Source organism: Arvicanthis niloticus, chromosome 4 (genome assembly GCF_011762505.2).
Source record: "Arvicanthis niloticus isolate mArvNil1 chromosome 4, mArvNil1.pat.X, whole genome shotgun sequence".
Taxonomy (NCBI): domain Eukaryota; kingdom Metazoa; phylum Chordata; class Mammalia; order Rodentia; family Muridae; genus Arvicanthis; species Arvicanthis niloticus.
In genome coordinates, this window is record NC_047661.1 from 109947589 (window position 1) to 109971824 (window position 24236).

The following is a 24236-nucleotide window of genomic DNA, read 5'->3' on the forward strand; positions in this document are numbered from 1 at the left end:
GTCTACGTAGTGAGTTCCTGGACAGCCAAGACTGCAGAAAGAACCTGCTTTCAAAAAAACCTGAAGTATTAACTGAATCTAAAGGGATCTATTTTGAAAATGCTCAGAAAGTTTTCTAGTATAAAAAATACTATTTGCCCTTATAAAGTGGAAGAAGGAGAATCAGGAGTTCAAAGTCGTCCTAAAATACTTTGCCAGTTGGAGGCCAGCTCGTGTTAACGAGAATCTGTCTCAAAACCCCATAATTTAGAAAGTATTAATACTATCAGAGTATATTTTAAATTAAAGCACATTTTATTGTAGTAGGAACAATCTTATCAAAGTAAAAACAATCAGAAATTATGTTATTAAAATATTTTCAGTAAGGATGCCAACCTCATAAATCTCCATGTCAAACATTTGACAGTTTTTAACACTGGATACAATTCTTTGTCGTTGCTTCCTGATTCCACTGACTGCATATTCTTCAGATCCCTCAATGATTTAATGGCTCAAATCTAGTTACACAGGAGGATCATAAGTTTGAGGCCAGTTTTGACTATGTGGTGAATTCAAAGGAAGCTTGGGAACTTTAGGAAGGCACGGTTTTAAAATCAAAAAGGCTAAGACATAGCTCAGTGGGAGAGTGACTGTCTTAATATATGTAATTTTTCCTGCCAGAAAAGGCATCAGCAAAACCAGATATAATAAGTACTTACTCTATTAGATGGAATAAATCTGATTATTTATGCTGTTTTCCCCTTTCCTCTTATGACTGTTGACTGATTTCATGGCCCATTACCAGTACACAAGCCACATCTCAACAGCATTGTTCTACGTTCTCTGCAGTGCCAATGGCTTTAAATATTATCTGACTCTTACACTTATTTCAGGCACATCTTGCCTGAGCTCCAGGCTCCTTGACACTTCAACTGGGTATTTTTTAAAATTGTTTTTTCTTTCCTGGCGCCATGATTGATGAAATAGCAACACCATTCACCTACCTCCAACTTGAAGGCCTGCTCAACTCCTTCATCTCTCACACCCTGCTATCTCCTTCTGTGAAACAGAACCTAAATCTAACTCCTTAGCACCCTGCTGCTGCTTTAACTGATGTCATCCCCGCTTACAGGAGGTGAATGCACCCCCTTCACTCTGCTTTCCACAGTTCGTTCTCTAACAATAATCTTTAGAAACACATTTCCTGCACACTAAGGACAAAACAGAAGCAGTGTAGCTGCACTGTGACTCCCCTCTTTATTTCCTGACTTCATTTACCATCCTTCCTCACTCCTTCCATCTCTTCCCAGGTTTTCAAGGGGCCAGAACCTTCACCTTGACAAGTTTTGTTTAGCTGTTCATTTCCTTTCCTCACTGACTGGTCTAGCACACACTATGTCAAGAAACCTTTCCTGACCACAGGAATTGAAAACACAGTCCAATCGCTCCTTAGCTTCTTACCCAGCACTCTCCTTATTCACTTATCACATGACACCTTTAAAAATTAGTAATACTCAAGTTTCAGTTTATGGGATGAAGAAAGATAACTGAACGAACAACTGACTGCCAACGATCATGACAAGAATACTGCTGAGAACTCTAGCATGATACCACATTATTAGCCTCATTCACTGACACCACTTTCTCTTCCAACTTAAATCTACTTTAAGGATTAAAGATAAATAAAACCGAAGACGCAAGTTCACCTGCATTGAGCTGATTCAGGATGGGTGTAACTTGTTTACATCCAAACATGTAAACAAGGAAGCAAAGACACAATTACTGATATTCAGACAAACTAGGAGCCTTAACTTCTAGAGTCTGCATACATGTCTAATAAGCAGAATATTTATTTACTCAGGAATTATATATAAAGTGACCTGTAAAAGCCCAAAGTTTTACACAAATTAACTGGGCTTAAACACTGGATTCTCAGAAGCTTCCGTAGAAGAGGATGCACTTAGTACTGCTGGACTGGATGTCCCAGGAAGGGTGGTAATCTAAGAGGGGTTTCCTTTTCTCTAAGGAGAAGGGGAGGGGCTAATGAGGGGAGGGATTTGTAAGGGTGATACTGGGAAAAGTGGAGGCACAATCAGGATGTAAAGTGAATAAATAAATAACTTAGTGGAAAATCCCCAACTTTCCTTCATCTTCGTTTTCTTCCATATGGAATGAGGACAGTATGAGCAGCTCCTTCCATACTCTGTGCCATGGTAACGGATAATGGCTGACATAGGGAGCCCAGAGGTAAATGTTACCTTCTTTATTTCATTTTGGGTAGTGCTACATCTCAAATCCCAGGTCTCACTTATGCCGGGTAAGAACTCAGTCACTGAGCTAGACCTCACTCCCTACTGTTCTTTAAAATTCACAAATTCTTTTCCTAAGGACACTATTAAAATGCATAAACTTCAATGGGAAAAATCCAACTCATGCTTTTTATTTGAAAACTTCTTCCCAGGAAACGAGTGGACTATGTTGAACTTAAAAGTGCTTTTCCACAAACATTGATACATTTAATACTGAGGTTTAAAAACCAAGGAGTCATAAATGCTGTGTGGAATTCTTAAGCCAATATACATACCAGCAGATTGTATTTTATAAAATAAAGTTTGGCATAGTTAACAAGTATGAACATTTACTTATTTTTCTCAAATATCAAAATCTAAATTTAAACCTGCTCAATTCTCTCCAGCACACAATCTTCAATATTTTGAATATACAACTTAGCTCATGGTTTAGACATTTAACAAAGCAGCATTATTTGACTACAAACCCCACATATTACAATATGGATTTTTAAAAAGTGCTTCCTCATAAATAATTAATAGTCTGTTACCTCTAATTAAAAGTCAAAAAAACAAACACAGCTTTTAGAGTTCATACTATGTAGTGTAAGATTATAACTCAGGGGCAATTAACCCATGATTAAAATTAGCTATTTGCATACCAGGGCAAGAAATTTTTATGAAATAAGAAAAGTTTGGAAGTGAAATGCTTACTAAAATTTTAGTTATAGAAGAATATATAATCTCTCTGGAGATTCAAAGAACTGTCTGTTGCTATGAAGTCATGATGCTTGCAGCTAAATCTGACCTTGTTAACAGGGGAAGACAGCATAAAATGCAAACATACTGAAAATATCAGTAAGTCTGAAAAAAAATAGTTATCTCAGCAAGCAATACTTATTTTATGATTATAGAGCTTAAACTCCTGCATCCCAAGAAGTGTTCATAGAAGAAACCAGTAAGTCACTTTGCCTTTAAGGATAAAACCAACACAAACCAGGTAACAGTCTATAATACTGATTGACACCTGGGTAAGTCCCAGATGTTTTAATGTTTGCTAAATTACTGCTATTAATAGGGCCAAATGGATTGTGGTTTGTGCTCATTTCAAACCATGTGCTGTTGAAACAAAAGCTAGAAAGTATAACAGGTTTAAAACAAAACTCCATAAGGTCCACGACCACAAAGCTTTTAGTTTTGTTTAAAGTGGGGAAATGCATAGTATTCTTTTCATTTTCCCTTCCCCCTGGGCTTCACTGTATACTAACTCCACTTCCTTGAGAGCCTACCCTTCCATGGCCCCTTACTAGTTTAATGTTTTTTTTTTTTTTTTTTTTTTTTTTTTTTTTTTTTTTTTTTTTTTTTATTAATAACATAAAACAACATTCAAACCTCAATCTTATTTTTGAAGTTAGGCCTCTTTAAAATGATGCAACTGATACACAATTTCAAGTAATACGTATACCTAAGGCAATTATCTTCGCAACGTATGCAGTTAACACTCACATAGCTTAATGTTGGATCTATTAAATATGACAGCCAATCAGTTGTTGTAACAGTTTATTCTCATGGCATTTCAGGACCATATATACATGTTTAAAATCACTTCTAGTTCTTGCTTTTTTTATTCTTTCCTCTAAACATCCTTTCTGTCGAACAGCACAAGGGAAACTTGACAAACGCCACCATCTTTAGCAGTGTGGAACTAGGTACATTCGTCTATTTTTTTCTGACTTTAAGGAATTTATGACAAAGAATTTGGTGGTGGATATGGCGGGGGATAGGGTCGTGTAATTCCCAAATCAAACGAAGTTTGAGTATCCACTTTTTGAAGCCAAAGCCAAGTTTATCTTAAGTTTCCTGTTCGAGCTAATAATGGAAGAGAAACGCTTCTTTGATGAGGATAAGCAAACGTCCCCAAATGCAGGAAATCGTAACTGTAAAACAGTATTCATGTCAGCGTCCAATGAGGAAGGGTTGCAACGGAAAACTGTCTTTGGGGAAAGTTAAACCGTGCTCCAAGTGGTCTTTTCCCTGCACTTAACTGCAAATGACCACGCAAACCCCTACCGGGAAAAGCTGCCCTGTTGCTCTACCCACGCAGGAAGAAGACGAGAGGGATGGCTCGCAGCCAAGTGGCCCACGCGCCGCTCAGCGGAAGGGCGCGAAGCCCTCCATCTGCACCAACGCTAAAAGTCTGCGGTGATTGTGGGGCTGGAAAGACTATCAAGGCTGCGAGTCCTCACCAGTCCCACCTTCGCCCCCACGGCCAGCCCTGCCGACCCCTGAGGGCGAGCGCGGTTCTCAGGGGGTGGCGGGGACCGAGCAGCCCGAGCGCCCTCTTTACCTGGTCGCAGGGGCGCGGCCAGGCAGGGAGGGCGCGGGAGCATGCGGGCGACGCGGGCCACCGCGCCTTCCCGCCCAGCTCGAGCCAGGATTCCGAGGCTACTTCTGGAAGCCGCGGCCTGAGGAGGTGCACTCGCCTCCAGCAAGGACCTGAGCTGGGGAAAGGGGCGAAAATAAAGACGAGGCAAAGTGTCTGAAATCCCCCCCGCCCAACGTCATTCATAATCCGGCGGACCGGAAAAAAGCGGTTACGTCACTTCCTGCTGTCTCACTAGGAAACGTTCCCCTTCCGACCTGTTGCGGGAACCTTTGTTTCTCTCTTCTTCTGCTGGTTAGGGCGGGGACGGATTCGAAGAGAGCTACCGGGAACCGACAGAGTGGCGGGGCGGAGCGGTGAGTTGTGACGAGGGTCCCCGCTTCCTGGTGCCTCGGGGAGGCTCGAGACCCCGCGAGGGGCGTCCGGAGTGGAGCTCCGTGGGGTGTTGGTCTCCTCCCTACTGGAGGGTAGACCTCATAATTTGCGGGTGGTTGCGTGGCTCCGCCTGACCGCTCCTCCTGTTCTGTAAGGACTGTGTGAGAAGGGTGCTGAGGACTGCGGCCCCGGGGACTGGGACCGTGGAATTGTCTCAGACCTTTGACAAAGGGTTCCGGAGACCTCTCTACAGCTCCCGTTTTACATCTTCTTTTCTGGCCTCCTTGAAAAGGACTTTTCCCTATTCGAGGCCGCCCCTATGTTTTGATTCCATCAAAGAATTCGCATTTCTAAGTGTCTCCCGACTCTTCAGCTTCTCTAGCGCTTGGATTTCTTTGGGATTTGGGTTTTTCGTATCTTGGTTTTTCCACACTTCCGCGAAGGCCAAGCACTCAATGAAAAGAAAAAAGTTAATTGGGAAGGATTACAAAATCCTAAAGAGACAGGAATAGGATGGTTTCTGAGTGTTGTATGAGATGGTAATGAGATAATAATTCTAATATTGCACCCTTGTGAGTAGTCTTCTTTATCTCGTGCACTAGCAAGTCATCAACTTGGAAGTTTGAAACTAACAGGCAGGGTAAAAGAGATCTGAGAAAAAGCATCTGTTTAGTTAGGGGTGCCCAATTTTGTTTGGGGACATCACAACAGCCTTGGAAAGGGCCATTTTGGCAAAAATCCAGTTAATTCAATAAATATTTTAAAACACCTGTGAAATTCTACTTGCCAGGGAAATACCTGCATTCCCCCGCACCCCACACAAACTCCCGCTCTCATAAAAGCTATCCTCTAGTGAGATTAATGAATTAAAGACAGATGAAAGACTAGACAGTGAATGTTCCAAGTCAGAACACGGTACATATTCCTACCCATAAAATAGATGACTGTCTTGCTTTTTGAGTTTGAGTTTTGTTGGGAGGAAAAGACAGTTGAATTTCATTACTGCCTTTTGCTGAAGTGATTAGAACTGTGTAGAGTAAAAGACAAGAATATTAGATATTGGTGAGTTAACCGAATAACAGTCTAGTCATTGTTTTCAGAGTGACAGAGAAATAAGAGGAAGTGAGAGGAAACCATGTGGCGTCATCTACCTGGAGATGGTAGTTGACAACAAAATTCGCATGATTACTGAAGAACAAATTGGTAATGAAACTAAAGGCAGATCTCGGGACAGATCATTGGAACAGTAATAACAACAGCAGGAATGAGATGAGCCAGGGAAAGAATGGCCCAATAACAACTTAAAGTATCCTTCATGTATTTATTTAGTCTTAAAGTAGGGGATGCTACTCCTACAAAGTGCTAGTAGCCAGAGATAGAAGGTGACTTGTAAAAGGGAAGCTGGACTTAAAGCTGGCTAGGAGAAATAAAGGTTCAAGTGGCTTCACTGAGGTCGTGATCAGTAGGATGCTAAACTTGCTGTTAGCTCTTATGGGAAGGGGTGGGCTGAAGAGAAGCATGGGCTTCAAAGAGAAGTTTCTGATCACTGGCAAAAAGTAAATTTTCCAGAGCAGCAGTTCTCAAATTGCAAAGTAAATCTGGATTCCTAGGTGGTTTGATAGAATGGTGGACTGGACCCCAGGGGGTTTTCTTCTGTAAAATAGGAAGTGGAAACCAAGAGTTTGCACATCTATACTGTTTGCAGGGGATGCTATGCAGCTGTGCTGTTGATCCAAATGAGACTTGGTATATCGTGGAATCAAAGCACACCAGGAACTTGACTCTGAATATCTCATTTTTAGTCTGTAGGGGAATCTACAAAGAACTGAGAAGTGAATAGAAGGAAAATCAGTGTGTTTTAGATTTCTTTTTGACTAAATTACTATGGTAATAGTATTTTCATAGAATGATGGGAAGAAGTCCCTAATGTATGAATTGCAGCATTAATTAGGAGTAGAAAAAATATGAAAAGTAGATGATAATTGAATAAAATATTGCTATAAGAAAAGGCAGAATAACAAAGGAATAAGTGATGCCAAGAGGCGGAGGCTTGAAGAATAAGACAGAAGCCAAAGTTTAAGGTTCCAGACAGACAGGAAGAGATAGGATCCATATCCAACTGACATTACTTCAAGAGCTGTTTCTTATTTTTTAAGAGAATAGAAAATGAGGAAAGGATAAGTGCATGTCAGTTTTAAAGAACAATGTAGTTGTTATTTCCAGAAAGATGGGAAGTGAATGGACCAAACAAACATAAGAGTACTAAATGTGAAGTGTGCCAAGACAGGACTAATGACTTGGAAGAGAATATGGCATTTCTTTCAGCTGCACTTGTGTGGGTGTAGACAAGAAAAGATGCCAGTAAAAGCATGTCTGCAAAGTAGGTGAAACCACAGAGCAGTGGGATAAGGATGCTTAGAGAACTGGAAGAAAGTCACTGAAAGGCTTGTACTGTAGTGGAAGCTGAACAGGAAGGGAATAGCATACTGCTGTAAACAAGGGTGAGCGATTCTGGGAGATCATTATATAGTGATGCCAACTGGGTGTGACTTATGTTTGCTACAGATACTTCCTAGTGCACTCTAGCCATTCACTCCCACCAGCACTACTGCTGCCACGTCACCAGGCCATTGATAGTTTTAAAGTGATAAATATTAATTTTTGTATTCTTTGTTTTAAACAACACGTTTTTAAAATAAGCTCACACCATATTCTTTCATCTATCTTACTGTTTTGTACTTACATGCACATTTTTTATGCCAACTACTGTTTCTGTTTGGTTTGAGAAAGAAGTTGGAGCAAGAAGGAATTGGGGGTGGGGGAAATTGACCAAGAAAAAATATTGGCCTAATACCCCAAATATGCTCTTGAATTAAGATAGTGGAGAAAGAAAAAAAATGGAAGATATAATTTGCAAAGGAGGAGGTTGTTGATTGTAGTCAGCGAATGGTGTAGCAGACTTTACATTTCACTGGCTAAAGATGAAGCTCTTTCTGTTAAAGATCTAAATAAAATTATTTCTAAAAAGTTTTAGAAGATCGATCATAATATATGCTGAATTAAAGGTAATGTCAGGGAGAGAGAAAGAAGGGCCTGGCCCTAATGTTCTGTCAGTAGAGCAGTGAAGATGAGGTCAGAGGTTGATAAATGGGGTCATGGAATTTCTAAGCTGAGCAGTACAGAAGAGGTTCCTTCTGGATACAGCCTTTCTGATGGAACAAGTCAAAGGAACACTGCCTTATTGGAAGCTATAAAACGTGATGTCATTAGTGAGAATAGTAAAGACAGATAGTGCCTGAGGAAAAAGTAGAAAATATAGGGGAATGTGTTCTTAATGAGTGGGCTGTTAATAAAGTTAGTTTGGGGAGGGTGAAGGGCTGAGCTCAGTAAAAACACTGGATGGATTTGCAGGATGGGCATTTGTACTTTAAAGAAACCATGATGTATAGGGAGGAAAGGGAGACTGGAAGTTGCTGGATAGTTTAGAATAGTGGTCTCTAAACCTTTCTTACACACACATACACACATACACACACACACACACACACCATTTCACCATGTGCAGAACTGGTTTTGTTCTTGTTGATGTCAGTAATTTATGGCAGGGGTGCAAAGCATGTTAAGTCTTATAAATAGAACTAACTGAGGTTTCCATAAGAATATTGATGTTGTTGATGTCAGTAATTTATGGCAGGGGTGCAAAGCATGTTAAGTCTTATAAATAGAACTAACTGAGGTTTCCATAAGAATATTGCTGTTGACAATTTTTGTAAACTTACACCATAGGTTACCTAACTTACAGGCATTTCATTTGTGATGATGGAAATACATGGCAATACTTTGCTTCTGTCATATTTTAAGTATTTGTGTAGGTATTAGTTATATCTGAAACAACATGTTTACCTCTTTAGTCATGGAAATTTAGTCCTCCTGAACCTGCCATTCTTTGGAGATAATACATATGTAATATAATTTAAAGCAGCAATAGAGCCTATTTCATTTTCTTAAATTCTGACTAATATAACTAAGGTGTAGTTACTTTTTCATTCTAGTACTAGCCTTCAAACTCTATTATCTAGGTAATTCAGGCAGATCATAGTAGAACATAAAATTAGCAATAATTTTTAATTATCAGATATCATTTTAGAAACTTATAAAGAGCCTGGTTTGTGTGTGTGTGTGTGTGTGTGTGTGTGTGTGTGTGTGGAGTGCGTGCGTGTGCGTGCGCGTTCGTGCATGTGTGCCTGTGTTTGTTGTCTGTTTTTCTATCTGTGTCCTATCAATCTTGGCAAGGTATGAAAGGAAAAATAGAAGGAATAAATGAAACCTATTTTCAGTCTATGCTTTCATATTCTAAGATTCAATGTACAGCGAGTTTTAATGGTATTGTAAGCCCTTGAAAATGGGAGCTTACTGTGGAATTGGCGAGAGATCTTTAACTGTAGCCCTGTAGCCGTGTTTCATTACTATGCCTTTAAACTTAAGGATAGAAGGGGATTTAAAACCTTAGTATATTGATCAAAGGATTGAACACCAAGGGTATACTTTTATTTTAATAATTCCTTGCCTAGAAGGTATTTGGAAGAAGTACAGCCAGAAATAGAACCACGTGATAACATTGGTATTAACTGAAAACAAAACTTGAGTGTTGAGAATTTTGCAGACCTTTGATGTGTGGCTCCACTGTCTGGCCCGTTGTTTAAGCTCCCTAGAACAGCAAGTGTTATCAGACCCAAGGGAACCATGCAGTAGGGAAGGATCATTGTTCAGACACCTTGCTTTGAGAAATAGCTTAATGCAAGAGATTCCTCCATCTAAAGGTGATATAGTAAGACCACCACTAATATGCTTTCTGGGATATTAAAAATAGCAGAGGACTGAGGAGGAGGGAAAGTGCACAGAAGCAAAACAAGAAACAGTTGTAAAAGGTATAGAGTGACTGCAACATGGACCCTTTCTGTGAACTTAAACTTGCTCTCCCTACCCCACCCTCATGAACACAAGATCTCTATTTTTGTGGGAAAAATAAGACTTGAAAAGAGACATTTTAATGTGTAGTAAACTTGACTTAAAAACAGGAGTGTCATAAGTTACAGATATAAGAGATAACTAGGAAGGTGCTCTATGATTAAAGATCTTGTCAGTATTAAAACTTTGCCTTTGTCAAGTGTGGTGGCAACACACCTCCAAACTCAACCAGTGCCGAGATGAAGGTAGGAAGACCAAATGGTCCAGCCTGAGCATATAGGGAGACCCTGTCTCAAAAATGTAGTGGATGTAGATAGCGTAGAAAGCTGGTAACATTCATGGTTCCAGAGTGGTGAAGGAAGTCAGATAATGTCAGTCCTTACTTTGCCTTTAATAACCTTTCAGATATTTTAAAATATCACAAGCAAGAAAACAAAATAGAGAAATGTTGGGATATATAATTATACGCTGTCTAAATTACTCCCCCTCCTCTTTTCTTTCCTTCAGGTGTTTGCAATGGCTGCTACTGTGAACTTGGAACTTGACCCCATTTTTCTGAAAGCACTAGGTTTCTTACACTCAAAGAGTAAAGATTCTGCTGAGAAGCTAAAAGCATTACTTGATGAGTCTTTGGCTCGGGGCATTGATTCAAGTTACCGTCCAACTCAAAAGGTATCTACCTGAATACAAAGTATGGAAAGAGTTGGAACTGTTCAGGGGGAACATCTAGATTATCCTGAAACACTGTCTGCCATAGTAATCACTCTTTGTGTCTCAAAGAAATTATATTCTTTAACTTTGTTCTCTTCCCTCACGCTTTCAAAGAGCACCCAGAAGTGTTAGTTTGGTCTAGAGCAATGGTTCTCAACTTGTGGGTCGCGACTTTTTTGTAGTGGTTGTCTAAGACTATCTCAAAATATAGATAAGATATTTACATTACAATTTATAACAGTAGCAAAATTAGGATTATGAAGTAGCAATGAAAATAATTTTATAGTTGGGGTCACCACAACATGAGGAACTGTATTAAAGGGTCGCAGCATCAGGAAGGCTGAGAACCACTGGTCTAGAGGCTATGCTGTTTTACTACCTGGTGTGTAAAAACACTTGTTTGCAATTTAATTTCCAGTTTTATAACTATTTTTAAGCTATGAAAGGTATCCAAACTTATTTCTAATTATTCTGTGTTGTTTTAAGGATAAAAATATAAATAACACAGGAGGATTTTTTTTTTTTGACAAAATGAATTAAATATAGACAGGATAATATAACAGTAAAGGTTGTAGATGACAAAGCCATGTGGCTCCATTATTGATAGTGAATGGCAGCATTGTGTGATGAGTGTGGTTTAGAGTCAGGATCACCTTTTGAAAGTCCAGTTTACCTCTTGTAGTTGTGCGACACCAAATTGCATACCCTGAAATGTTACATTGTCTAACTAGGCCTTTCCTAAGTGGTTTGTGGCTATAATGAATTTTTGTTGTATTAACAATCCCTAGAAAATAGTATTGTGTATTTTTCTCACTTTATAGTAAGGAAGCTAAATTTATTTCACCCAACCTTGGCAAAATGAGGAGACCAAGAACTATCTTGTAGAAGTGTAGAAATTACAAGAAAATAAGTACGTCAGCCAGAGTAGTGTCTACCTGGCACATGTGGGCTCTCGGCAAGAAGTGTTTATACTATTCTAAGTCTGAAACTCCAGGTCACCCAGGTATGGGACACAGCTGCCCAACTAAGACACAAGACAGAACTATGGCCAGCCTGAGTCTGATCAGAACCTGAAGCATAAGTTATGCCCACAACCCAGCTTTAGTCCCCACGACTTTCTAGAGTGTAAACCTGCAAGACAGTGACTACAGAACAGCACAGGAGCGTCTGGGTGGTATCGGAGCTGTGGCTGCAGTGATGTCTCGTCCACATACACACGATGAGAACAGCAGATAGGTGCTGCTTGTGCCTCAGTATTTCTTAGTGAGGCCATGGGAGGAAACAGTGGTACGTGGACTATAATATGGTACCTTGGTTTTTAACTGAAAAGTGTTTAGATTCTTACTTTTTGTGCTTGTTCCTTTTTCAGTACTGAGGATTGAACCTAGGACTTTGTACATGCTAGGCAAGTGCCCTGCCACTGAGCAATAGACCCAGCCCTTCTATTTTGAATAAAATGAAGGCCTCTTACCTTTTTATTTCACCTTTAGGATGTGGAACCCCCCAAAATTTCAAGTACAAAATCACTTTCTATTAAGCAAGAGCCCAAAACGTCATCTAGCCTCCCCTCCGGCAGTAGTAATGGCAAAGTCCTCACCGCTGAGAAGATAAAGAAGGAAGCCGAGAAGAGACCTGCTGACAAAGTAAGCTTTGCTTTTAGTGTAGTTCTGAACGGACAAGCAATTTTTATAGGCAGAAAGAAAGTCTTGTGTCTACTTCCTTATGTAGCAGTGGGTATAGTTACATCATGATCATTCAGTAAATATATTTTGATAGCTGAAGATAGTGAACTTTTAAAAAGTGAATACTAGAAATGTATTTAACCCTGGTTCGAGAGAGTTGTTGTCAAGCATTTGCACCGCAGGGGAAAGTACTAAAGACTTTATAACGTTGACTGCAGTAGCTAGCTGTTGAGAAGTAAAGCAAAGAAAGAATCCACATGGGATAAACTCACTTGTTACCTGAGAAGGCTCCAGGTACTATGTGATTCTGTTCTTTGGGTAACTTTGTAAATGGCAGTTAAAGTTTAACAACTAATAAAAAACGCACTAAAAAAGGTGATCAGTGGCCCTTGTCTTCAGGTAGGCATATTATCCCACATGACTTCATACTGTGACTAATAGTAGATTATTATTAGTCTAATACATTGCATTATCTTTGTGCTTTTGTATTTACACAGCTGTTATTATAATGTTTATATCCATCATTTAGTTATTTCTCTTCACTCAGCAGTGTTTGTCTTTACGTTTTTATTATGTTAGTATATTTATGGGAGTGTGAGCACATGGGCCGCAGGTGTATCTGGAGGCCAGGGAACTCCTGAAGGAGTCGGGGCTCCCATTCTAACAGGGCGTCTTGGGGATCAAACTCAGCTCATCAGTTTGGTAGCAAGCATGTTTATTCACCAAGGAGTCTCTGTGGCCAACCTGAGTTTTTCAAATCATGTCGGTGTGTATATGTAGGTCTTAGTGTGTTCTTGGTTTTTGTTTGTTTACTTTTTGTTTTTTATCATTTGTTTGCTACCATTAACATTGATTCTATGAATAAATAAATTTACCAGTTACTTCACTGGTAAATATTTAGCAGATTTCTGTTTTTCCTTTATTATAGTACAGCTTCAGTGGGCTATTCATATATTTCTGTGACCATGTTAATAATTTTTGTAAGTTATATATTAGCAAGTGGATATGAAGATAATTATATTTTTATCATTACTAGACATAACCAATATGCTATCCAAAATTGTTATAATAAATTTATACCTTTACCAATAAAGTTTAAAATTTCTAAATTCCCTACATATTTTCAGAATTTAACTTTTGTGAATCCAACAGATTTACCTATAGCTTTTATATCTTAAAATTGCCAGAATTAGTTTTGAAGGAAATATGGTAATGCATATTACCATATTACAGGAACAGAGCTCATTATTTACTTTTTAAATGTAGTTTGAATATTACTAGTCACAAAGTGGTTTTTGCATATACTTTTTAAATATATAGTGTGTGTTCCTGTGTATGTGTGTTCATGTGTATGGATAGTATGTGCATGTCTACATGTGTGTGGATGCTCAAAGTCAACAGTGAATATCCCACACATTTACTGTCTACTCAGTGTACTGACGCAGGGTCTCTCACTGACCCCCGGAGCTCACTGTTTCACCTACTGTAGTTAGCTGGCCAGGTGCTGCCCCATGCCTGCTCTTACAGGGGCTTTAGGAAGAAGCCAAACTCTGGTCCTTCATGCTTGCACAGTAGGCACCTTAGTCAGCAGTGTCCCCACCCCGAAAGTTTTGATTTGTTGTTGTTTTTTAAGTAACCATATTAGTCCAAACATCTTAAATGAGAGAAAAAAGATAGTATACGCATTGAATTTTCAGAATTCTTTAATATGTATAATACAGAGCGGAGTACAGATATTAATTATACTATTCTGATTTATTTGTGTCTTGCTAGTTTAACATACTAATTGCCAATTACCTTTTTTAATTTAAATTTTTAAGAATTGTATATATGAGTATTGCATTTATATAATTTTCCCTCTTCCTTTTCCCCCTCCTACTCTTCCCATGAGTCCAACTAAATTGTAGTTAATATTCTTCTACGGCTTTTCGAAGTGTACAGCTCTCACTGTCAGTGTGAAAGTGTCTATAAAATGAACTTTGCTGTCTATTACCCCTCATTTCTCTCAGTGATTTAGAGTTTATGTCATGTAACTTTCACAATCATTCAACATCTCGTTCTTTTCATAGATGAAAGATGTCACTGAAGGAATTGATGTTCCAAAGAAACCTAGATTGGAGAAACCAGAGACACGATCTTCTCCCATCACTGTGCAAACCAGCAAGGATTTAACTATGGCTGACCTCTCCAGCTTTGAAGAGACCAGTGCTGATGACTTTGCCATGGAGATGGGATTGGCCTGCGTTGTTTGTAGGTAGGTTATACCCTACCACAGACAGTTTTATTTCTTTAGAAGGAGCACTCTCCTCCTACTGTTTATTTCTGTCCCTCCACCCTCAAATTCAAACAATTTATTGAGAATTTTGTTTTGCATTTATTATTTGGGATAAGGAACAAATAAGTAGACTGCTTCTTGTAAACTACACATCTATACTTGAACACTCTGAAAACTGTCAGCTAGTTTATCTTCCAGACCACAGCTTCTTCAGTCTAGTATGTTGTAGTATCACTGTCTGCATTCTTGAGTTCTGGAGGAAGTGATGCATTAAAGTGAGGAACAATCTATCAGAAGCATCAGTTCCATGGTTTGTTTTTTTTTTTTTTTTTTTTTTTTTTTTAGCTGTCTTTATTGCCTTTTTCTTTTTTTCTGAATTGCTGATGACACTTAAAAAAATAAACTAGTACATGTCATTTCTCAAAAACACCACTACGTCTTTTCCTAAGAATAGTGGAAATGAATGTAGGCTATCCTGAGTGACTTTAAATACATGCGTAATTACAGAAGCATGTAATTCTGCTTAGTAGGAGATCCTTTGGGTTTTGGCTTGGTGTTTGTTTGTTTATTTGTTTTGATTTTTGTGGTTTTGTTTTTCATAAATAATGTTTGTGGCTATTCTAATAAAAATGTTAACTTATACTGTTCTAGTATATTAGAACTAAGGAAATAAATGCTTTGGGAGACTTATAGAAAATGAATTAATGGCTTCTGCCTAAAATTCTCTCTCTCTACATATATTGTATTTTTACCCCAATCTGCTATGGAAATTAGCATCTTGTAATAAATATTATAAAAGTACCAATAGGGAGAGACTTAGTGACTGTATTTCCTTTTGTCAAGGCACGTAGTATAATACACTAAACCTGTGGTGATCACTTTCTTGTGCTGTTGGAATGTATACCTTTTTTATACATCTGCTACTACATTCTGTTTAGATTTATATACATTGGTCATATTTAAACCAAACATCTTGTATTAATTAGAGTAGGTTCTCATCTTTAGATAACATTTGGTTTTTTGTTTGTTTTATTTATTTAAATAAGTTTTATGAGACAGGTTCTCACTCTAACCCAGGCTGGCCTAGAATACAACATCTAGCCTAGGCTATGCTTAAACTCACAGTAATGCCCTTGTCTCAGTCATTTGTATGCTGGAGTGACAAGTGTGCATGTCCACACTCAGCTTACCTAGCTAATTAATGATGAAGACAAGACACTGTAGCTACCGAGCAAGGGGGTGTAATGGAGATACTAAGAAAGTGCTGTTAGTGTAGTCAGAGCCTACTGCCTCTAAGTGACTAAAAATAGGATTAAACTGAAGTGTTATAATTATTGGCTAAGTATAACCTATCAGAAATAAAGGTATTATATATTCTTTTTATTAGTGTTTGCTATTTTTCTTATTAAAGATTTAGTTTTCTGAGGTTCTTTCTCTTTAACAGAACACATTTTACCAAAAGAATGTAAAAATAGATTTAAGTTGTATGCTGAAAAACTGTAGTGTTTAATGCACTGTTTTTCTCAGACAAATGACAGTGGCATCTGGAAACCAATTGGTAGAATGTCAAGAGTGCCATAACCTCTACCACCAAGACTGCCATAAGCCCCAAGTGACAGACAAAGAAGTCAATGACCCTCGCCTGGTGTGGTACTGTGCCCGATGCACCAGACAAATGAAAAGAATGGTAAGATTTATACTTTACATTTTAACTACAATCTGATGCTCCTTTGTCAATATATGATTTCAAAATGAAAATTAGGACACTTCACATACTGAAAATAATACTGAAAACTACGCTAACATTTCAGTGTTGGCACATATACTAATGGATAGATATGTGTTGCTATGCCCAAAACCAGAGCACGTTATACATGTACTCCTCAGTTCATCTTAATTTAAAAAACAGGGTTGAAGACACATAGAACACTATATGACACTGTAATTACAAACATTTTATAACACCATGAAGCATAAGTGGTGACATAGGAAGTCCCAATCCTTGTTGAGTCTGTTAAGAAGACATAGGAAAAGATCTATTCCTGAGTGACTAGAAACCAGGAAACTCACAGCTGTGCAGAGGCCTGTGTCTGTGTCTTCCCACCTGTGTGCCCATATTCACCAGCCTTCCTCCTCATTGGCACTGTGGCTTTTATCTCATCCTTACAGTGCACTTTCCCAGTGTACTCACTCTAACTACTTACACTGAACACTTTATAATTGTATTCATTTAAAAGGTAAATAAATTAATTTTATTTTATAAATTTCATTTTAAAGAAACCAAGAAGTGGCTATCTACTTCAGTGATTTGTCATCTCTTGATGTATCTCTTCCTATGTCTTAGATTTAGAAGTCTTAATAGAAGCATCTTTATGTCTGTTAATCAAATGAATTTCTGTATGTTTGACCATATTTTTTTAAGACCTAAATTTGTCAACTAAAAAGTCAGGAGGTCCATTTTATGTTTAATTAGATAAAGCAGAAATAGCAAATGTTTTATTCTGTCAAAAATAGTGAAAGTTTATTAGTATATATTCTTTTTCTTTGTAATAAGAAATGTCTATATTTAATTTTTTTAGTTTCTTATTGAAATTAGCACTTTAAAACTACAACCAAAATTATTTCCATTGAGCAGTTGTTTGTTGAGGCCCGAGCTGCCCCACGTTTGGGGGCCCAAGTGTCTCGGACCATTCTGTCAGTGTTGGAACCCGCACTGCCAAAAGCTTTGGGGGCTAAATTATTAGAGCTAGCACTGCCCCAAGCTGCTCAGGTCCAAGAGTTGGGGTTCAGCAAGAGAGAGAGTGAGGACAGACTCAAGGAATGGAGAACAGACGGAGTGTGATTCAATCCTGTTTATTCTTCAGTCTCTCTTCCTAGTCCAAGTCCCAAGTCTTGAGTTCCTAGTCCCTAGTTCCTAGTTCCTAGTCCCTAGTTCCTCCAAGGTCCAAGTTACTTCTTCCAAGTGCTAAGTGCCTAATGTCTAATTCCAAGTTCTTCCTCTAAGTGCCAAGTGCCTAATACCTAATGCTCTGTAACTACTCCAAATTGTACTGTCCTAATGCCTAGTTCCTACTTCCAAGTTGTACTCTCTGAAGTGTCTGATTCTCTGTTCCCTCTTCTGTCTGCCTCTCGCCTTTTATATGTCTCACTTCTAAGCCACGCCTTTAATCATGCCCTTGGGTCTTGTCTCTAAATCAGATCTCTAAGTCACGCCCTTAAGTCACACACCTTTAAGTCTCACACACCCAAGGGAAAATCCTGGGTATCTAAAGCAAGATGTTATCAGAGTGTGCTCAGCTGTTGTAGACTATTGTAATCACGTCTCTTATCAGGGTATATGGCTCAAGATGGCTGCAAGGATGATAGTTGCCTTCTGTCAGCTCCCCACAGTTGTTTTCCTCAGTAGATGGAGCACACATACACACACACACATTCAGCACACACACGCTTGGACTCACATGACTATTCACTGTAGAAATGGAGTCCATGACAAACCAAAGTAGTCATTATACCAGTGTCCAATTGGTGAACGAATGAGTTTTTTATTGGGGTTACTTACAGGAATATTGGTGAGGTCCCTGTGAGGGTTGATGCACAGCAGCTGCATCACCAGAAATCCCACAGCAGCAGTGCCGACTCCTGCAGCTTGCCACACAGCTTGACGGCTGCTGCACAGTCCGAACACCTCTGTGCAGGCTGAGTGGTCAGACTCCGTCCCTAGCACTGTTCACTTGCTTTTATAACTGCTGGGATGGGCTCTCAGCGTTCCTGTTCTCCTCACACATGACCACTTGTTTACCTCCTGAAGCTCATGAGCCGCCCCTTCTTGCTGCCAATTTGGAGGGAACTTTGCAGTTCAGAAGAGGGTGTCACACAACAGCAGCATGAGACATGTCAGAGCATGACAACCATTAAAAATTGATAATTTTTTAAAGAGATAACTTGTGAAAGTCTTAAATTTCCAAAATATTTAAATTATTATTTCACCATCATCTCTTTTATTAACTAAAGTTAAAAACTAAGTTTCCTCAAGGTTTTCTTCCCTATTTTTAAAGTTAGCCTACAGCAACCTATGTACATGATTTGAATTCCTTTGTACGTGATCTTCTATAACTGACTTGATACTGATCCTTTAAATTTAATATTCTTAAATTAAAATTATTTTCTTTAGATCTTCCTGACAGTTGCCTGAACTAGATGTTATGCTTGATGTCTTTCATAGTTCTTACAATTTTGTTTGCTAAACTTAATTGTGTACACGTCCTATGCCTCGCGTCTGTTCACTGCAGTATTGCTACTCTGTTCTGCAAGCCTCTCATTACTTTATCTATTGCAGTAGCCTTGAGAGGTCTCTTCGTTTCCCTTCTGTCTCACTGTCATGCATAGATTTATTCATCTAGATGAGTTACTTCTGAGTACTTAGAGACAGATGTCACAGGCTAAGATACTATGCCAGTTATATCTAGGGAACTTGATTGAACATCCACAGATTTTGGTATTTTTCAGAGGTTCTGAAACCCATCCTACATGGATAAAACAAAGGGTAGCTGTACCATAGTTTGGGATTTTCCTTTATTGAAAACAGCAGGGTTATCTTGTTAAAATAGTATTTAACCAACCCTTATTTGCATGATTGATCTTATCATTACTCTTCAGAAACTAATAAGATCTATAAAACTATATGTTGATATTTTTTTTTGATATTTCAGTATCATCACAATATTCTTTAGAACTATTGTTATCATTCAATGTTTATAGTTCTCTAATACATTTTAAATTTTATGTTATTCAATAAAAATTTATATATAATTTTCCATCTGTTTTTCATAGGCTCAGAAAACTCAGAAGCCACCACAGAAACCAGCACCCACTGTTGTTTCTGTGGCCCCAACTGTCAAGGATCCATTAGTTAAGAAGCCAGAAACCAAACTTAAACAAGAGACAACCTTCCTAGCATTCAAGAGAACCGAAGTTAAGGTAAAGTGGGTTTGTTTTCATCCACATTAACCCTCAGTGTGCTGACTGAAGGGTAGGCTCTCGGTCGAAGTTTGATGAGAAACTTTATTATTTGACTGATGTTGGAAGTGAAGACCGCTAATCATTAATTAGATAAGAAGGGAGCATTTATAGCAGAAATTTACTTTCTACGCTGAAGTATGAGGAATTACTAAGTTCCCAGGTTTGTGCTGTTTCCTATCTGTGCATCCTGGTTGTGTTCTCTGCCATCTCCACTCTGTGGAGCAGCACAGGCCACCACAGTCACTAGAGTCAAGTGCTCAGCACATCCCTGAGCCTTCCTGTTTGTCCTTCATTGCACACTGGCCTTTTAGTTATTTAAGTAAGTTTTCTTCGGTGGAGTTTGATGAAGGGTCACCACAGCAGACAGTTTCATGTTTTATAGACGGGAAGGAGAAAAATAGATTTTTCAAACTGAAAAGTAAGTTTGCCACATTGTGTTCTTTTGCTTTTATTTTCTGTCACCAGCAGTGCGTGTCCCAGGAATTTATGTTATTATATGATAGTTTCTTGTTTCTTAATTAGGATATCATGAGATAATTATATGATGCTATTATAAAAATACATGGCTTTTCAGGACATATGAACAAAAATTTCAGCTTCTCTTATTAATAAAGGCCCCAAAGCATTCTTACTGTGATTAAAAGTGCTTATCTACAGACTATGTTTACAGCAACCTTGTAAGAGCTAAAGTCTTCCCAACTATTTCATAAGAGCTCATTCTAAAATACGAATAGATATTATAGCTACTATATCATCATTTTATACATTATCTATTATTCATTTTAAATACAGACAGTCCTATATATGACTTCCCCTTTGAATGCTTTTGTGAGATTCTCTCAGTATGAAGGTAGACAGAATGGGAGTGAACAGAAGTTACCCTTTGTGCCTAAAACAGCCATGCTAGGGCCTCTTGTCTGTCTGTGTAGGAAGTTGATCAGAGGAGCAATGCTAGGGCCTCTTGTCTGTAGGAAGTTGATCAGAGGAGCTGAAATGTTAGAGCTGACCTACGAGCCAGGAATGTGACACTCAAGAGGCAGATGTAAAGTTGTCTGTGTGAAAGTTGGAGTCTGTTACTATAGTTTCAATGAAAACACACACTGTGAAATTGCATTTATGAATTCTTTTTACTGTATCCTCAGTTTACACATCTGAGTATATTTTAGAATAGATGTTGAAATGTTTGTAGCAACTTGATTTTTTTTTCTTTTTTTTTTCGTTTTTTTCTTTTTATTTATTAATTTTTTTTATATTTTATTTACATTTCAGATGCCATCCCATTTCTCCTCCCTAGAAAACCCCTATCCCATGCCCCCTTTTCCTTTTTGCTTTTATACATTTTTTTAAAATGTTAATCAAAGGCTTTATAAGTTTGGTAATGCTCAATCAGAAGTGTAACCCAATACCCAACCTAGATATATAGACTATCTTTGACTGGTGGAGACACGTGAACATCTGCCTCCATGCCCCCCCCCCCCTTTTTCTCTCTCATCACCTAGCTTCACCCTTCCTGTTAAAATAAAACTTTTCTCTCAAAATACAGTTAGAGCATACTTATTCCTAATTGTACCAGTGAGGTACAAGATAGTCCTAATACCCAGTCCATCATTTTGTTGACTAACCAGAACCTCTGTCATCTGTCCTAACTAAAGCACTTAGTTTTGACCCTGGCTTTTTTTCTTGGCTTTAGAATGAATGTCAGCTGAAAACCATCCACTCAGATCTTTTCTCTAAAAGTAAATAGCCAGGATTGTCTATGAGACTATAGGTCTTCAACCCCATCAGAAATCCAGAATGACTGAGTTAACTGAAATTATGGGAAGCACTAAACATAGCTTCTAAAACTTAGCCAATTTATAGAGACCACTGAACACCTGGACAGCCCCTATGCTACTGAACGTTGGAGCATCAGATCTTCAGCCTTCTGGCCCAGAGTCATAGAACTTGTATATTGACATTTCCTTTAACATGTCCATTGCTATTGAATCTTTGCCTAGGTGTTTTCTCCTGAATGTCTCATGTGTAAACAGTTTTATTTATTAAAGTAAATTGGATTTAGATGTGTCGTGAGTTAGGTCAAACTTTGGACAGTAAGTGACTTGAAGAACTAAATCTGATTCCCTCTTGTGGTTTGTGACCGAATCTAAAGGCAGTTCCCAAAAAGAGTTTTATGTATTTTCTTTAGTCATTAAAACAGTGTAGCATTCAAGAACTACAAGTTCTGTAGCAGTCTCCTGACTGCAGAAACTCTCATGTGTTTACCAATTCAGGTTCCTAAGAACCTAATGAAGGGGTTTTTTTGTTGTATTCTCCACATTGTCCACATCGTTACTGCTTTATATACAAGTAAACATGTACATTCAAAGATTACAGGTGTTGATTATATTTGGCTCTAATTTAAGATTATATATTTTTTATGTATTTATGTATTTATTTATTTATTTTTTTAGCCATCCACGGTTATTTCAGGAAATTCTTCTAGTAACAACGTGTCCTCTTCAGTAACTAGTGGCCTAACTGGATGGGCAGCTTTTGCAGCCAAAACTTCTTCAGCTGGTCCATCAACAGCAAAATTGAATTCAACAGCACAAAACAGTAGTGGAAAACCTGCTACCTCATCTGCTAACCAGAAGCCTGTGGGATTGACTGGTCTGACAACTTCATCCAAAGGTGGAATAGGTTCCAAAATAGGTTCTGGTAACAGCACGAGTCCCTCTGTTCCGTTGAAACCACTTCCACCTCTAACCTTAGGCAAGACTGGCCTGAGCCGCTCAGTTAGTTGTGATAATGTCAGCAAAGTGGGTCTTCCTAGTCCTAGTAGTTTAGTTCCTGGAGGCAGCAGCCAATTGAGTGGGAATGGAAATAGTGCTACAACGGGGCCCAGTGGCAGTACCACCAGCAAAACCACATCAGAGACCAGCAGCAGTACCTCAGCATCTCTTAAAGGTCCAACTTCACAAGAATCACAGCTCAATGCAATGAAGCGATTACAGATGGTCAAGAAGAAAGCTGCCCAAAAGAAACTCAAGAAGTAATATGGTCAAATAGGTTTTTATATCATATTACTCTAAAAATTAAAAAAAAAATTCTTACTGGGACAAAAGTTGTAACATACTGTAACTTAATAAAAATCTTGATCAAATCTCTATTTGTTACATTAAAATGCTAATATTATTTAGCCAAACTTGGATCTATTTATTTCAATCTGTTTAGCATTTTTAATTTCCATAGTGTGTGAAAATATTATTATGAATGATTCATGACGAGAACTTCAGAAAATTGATGGCACATGCAGATGTAGAGAAATGGCACACCTGTATCTTCTGGGTGACAGAGACAACTCAATAGAAAGTGTTCCAGTGTTTATATCTGAGATGTTCAATGTCAGCCATTGTCTCCGTGTTAGCTGATGTCTCTTTCCAGTTATCAAAATTAGTTTTGATAAGTGGTTTCTCATAGCTCACTGACATGGCTTTAGCTCTCCATCCCCCGTTATCAGTTACTTAGGGAATTATTTCTTCCAGTAGATTATGAACACTCATGTCCATTTAATATGATATACCTTCTCACGTTCCCCACTTTCCATGCCTGGCCAGTGTGCGGATATGTGCACATATGTACATTTAATAAATGCCGACCTGACTCATCCTGGTTGCACATTCTGAGAATTATTGAGATGAGTATCCATTTCCAAGAGGTTTTGCAGATGGGGATTTATGACTAGTTTGTACCCAGCTTTTTCTTGACAGTGAAAAGACAGGCTGTTTTTAATACTTCGGGAATATTATAACATTTTAATGTGGTTTAATGATCTTTGTATAAAAAAAGCTTCTACCTAATTATTAATTCTTGAGATTTCTGTCAGAAAGTGTTTATGTTTTGAATATTGTTAGGATATGGTTTGTCTCCTAATATTTCATGTGTTAGGAGCATGATCCCCAATATGGCTATGGAATTGGTGGTTGACAGGTAGAGCCTGTTGGGGGATCAGTATGTCCTTGGGAAGGATTAATTAGTTCTTATGTGTCCACTGACTAATTCTGGTAAGAGTGTGGGTTATAAAAGGCTATCCCAGAATTGACCCTTGGGTTACCGTCTTATGGCAAAATCAATCAATCAATATCTCTCTCTCTCTCTCTCTCTCTCTCTCTCTCTCTCTCTCTCTCTCTCTCTCTCTCTCTCTCTCTCTCATGAACTTTTGCCATGATGCAAAGACCACCTATATAAGGTGGTCCAAGTCACTGTCTTGTAAGCTAATGAATTAGCCATTAGTTTACATATATATCCCAACAGAGAACAGAATGCTTTTTGTATCTGACCAATAAATGTGCTATAGCAAAATAGCATCCTTTCTTTTTTATAATCAACGAATACCTCATTTTTTTTCCAAAACTGAATCTTGTGATTTTCTATATTCATTAAGTCAAATTGTTTTAAATCTAATCTCAATGTATCTTTCTTTATCTTTAGGTTTTCTAAGGTCATTATTCTAAAATAAATTGATAATCATTGTAAAAGATAAAACTTTTAGATTAAATGTGATCTTTTTCTATGGA

General features: G+C 38.2%; 2 protein-coding genes across 3 annotated transcripts in view; one reads left to right on the forward strand and one right to left on the reverse strand.

Annotated features, from left to right (window-relative positions):
- Nucleotides 1–4827, reverse strand: part of Gstcd (glutathione S-transferase C-terminal domain containing) — an 85371-nt gene extending 80544 nt beyond the window's left edge. The window contains exon 1 of one of the 2 annotated variants that reach the window (XM_076933266.1): nt 4615–4827. The gene's annotated coding sequence lies outside the window, so the exon portion shown is untranslated. The remainder of the gene's footprint in view (nt 1–4614) is intronic. The other variant, XM_034500222.2, reaches the window with a different exon arrangement.
- A 37-nt stretch (nt 4828–4864) lies between these two features.
- Nucleotides 4865–23868, forward strand: Ints12 (integrator complex subunit 12). The gene is made up of 7 exons (XM_034500225.2): nt 4865–5006; nt 10501–10665; nt 12195–12347; nt 14456–14640; nt 16189–16348; nt 19492–19638; nt 22131–23868. Exons 2-7 carry the CDS (start codon nt 10510–10512, stop codon nt 22713–22715), a joined length of 1386 nt encoding a protein of 461 aa, XP_034356116.1. The 5' UTR covers nt 4865–5006; nt 10501–10509; the 3' UTR covers nt 22716–23868.
- Nucleotides 23869–24236: the final 368 nt, after the last annotated feature.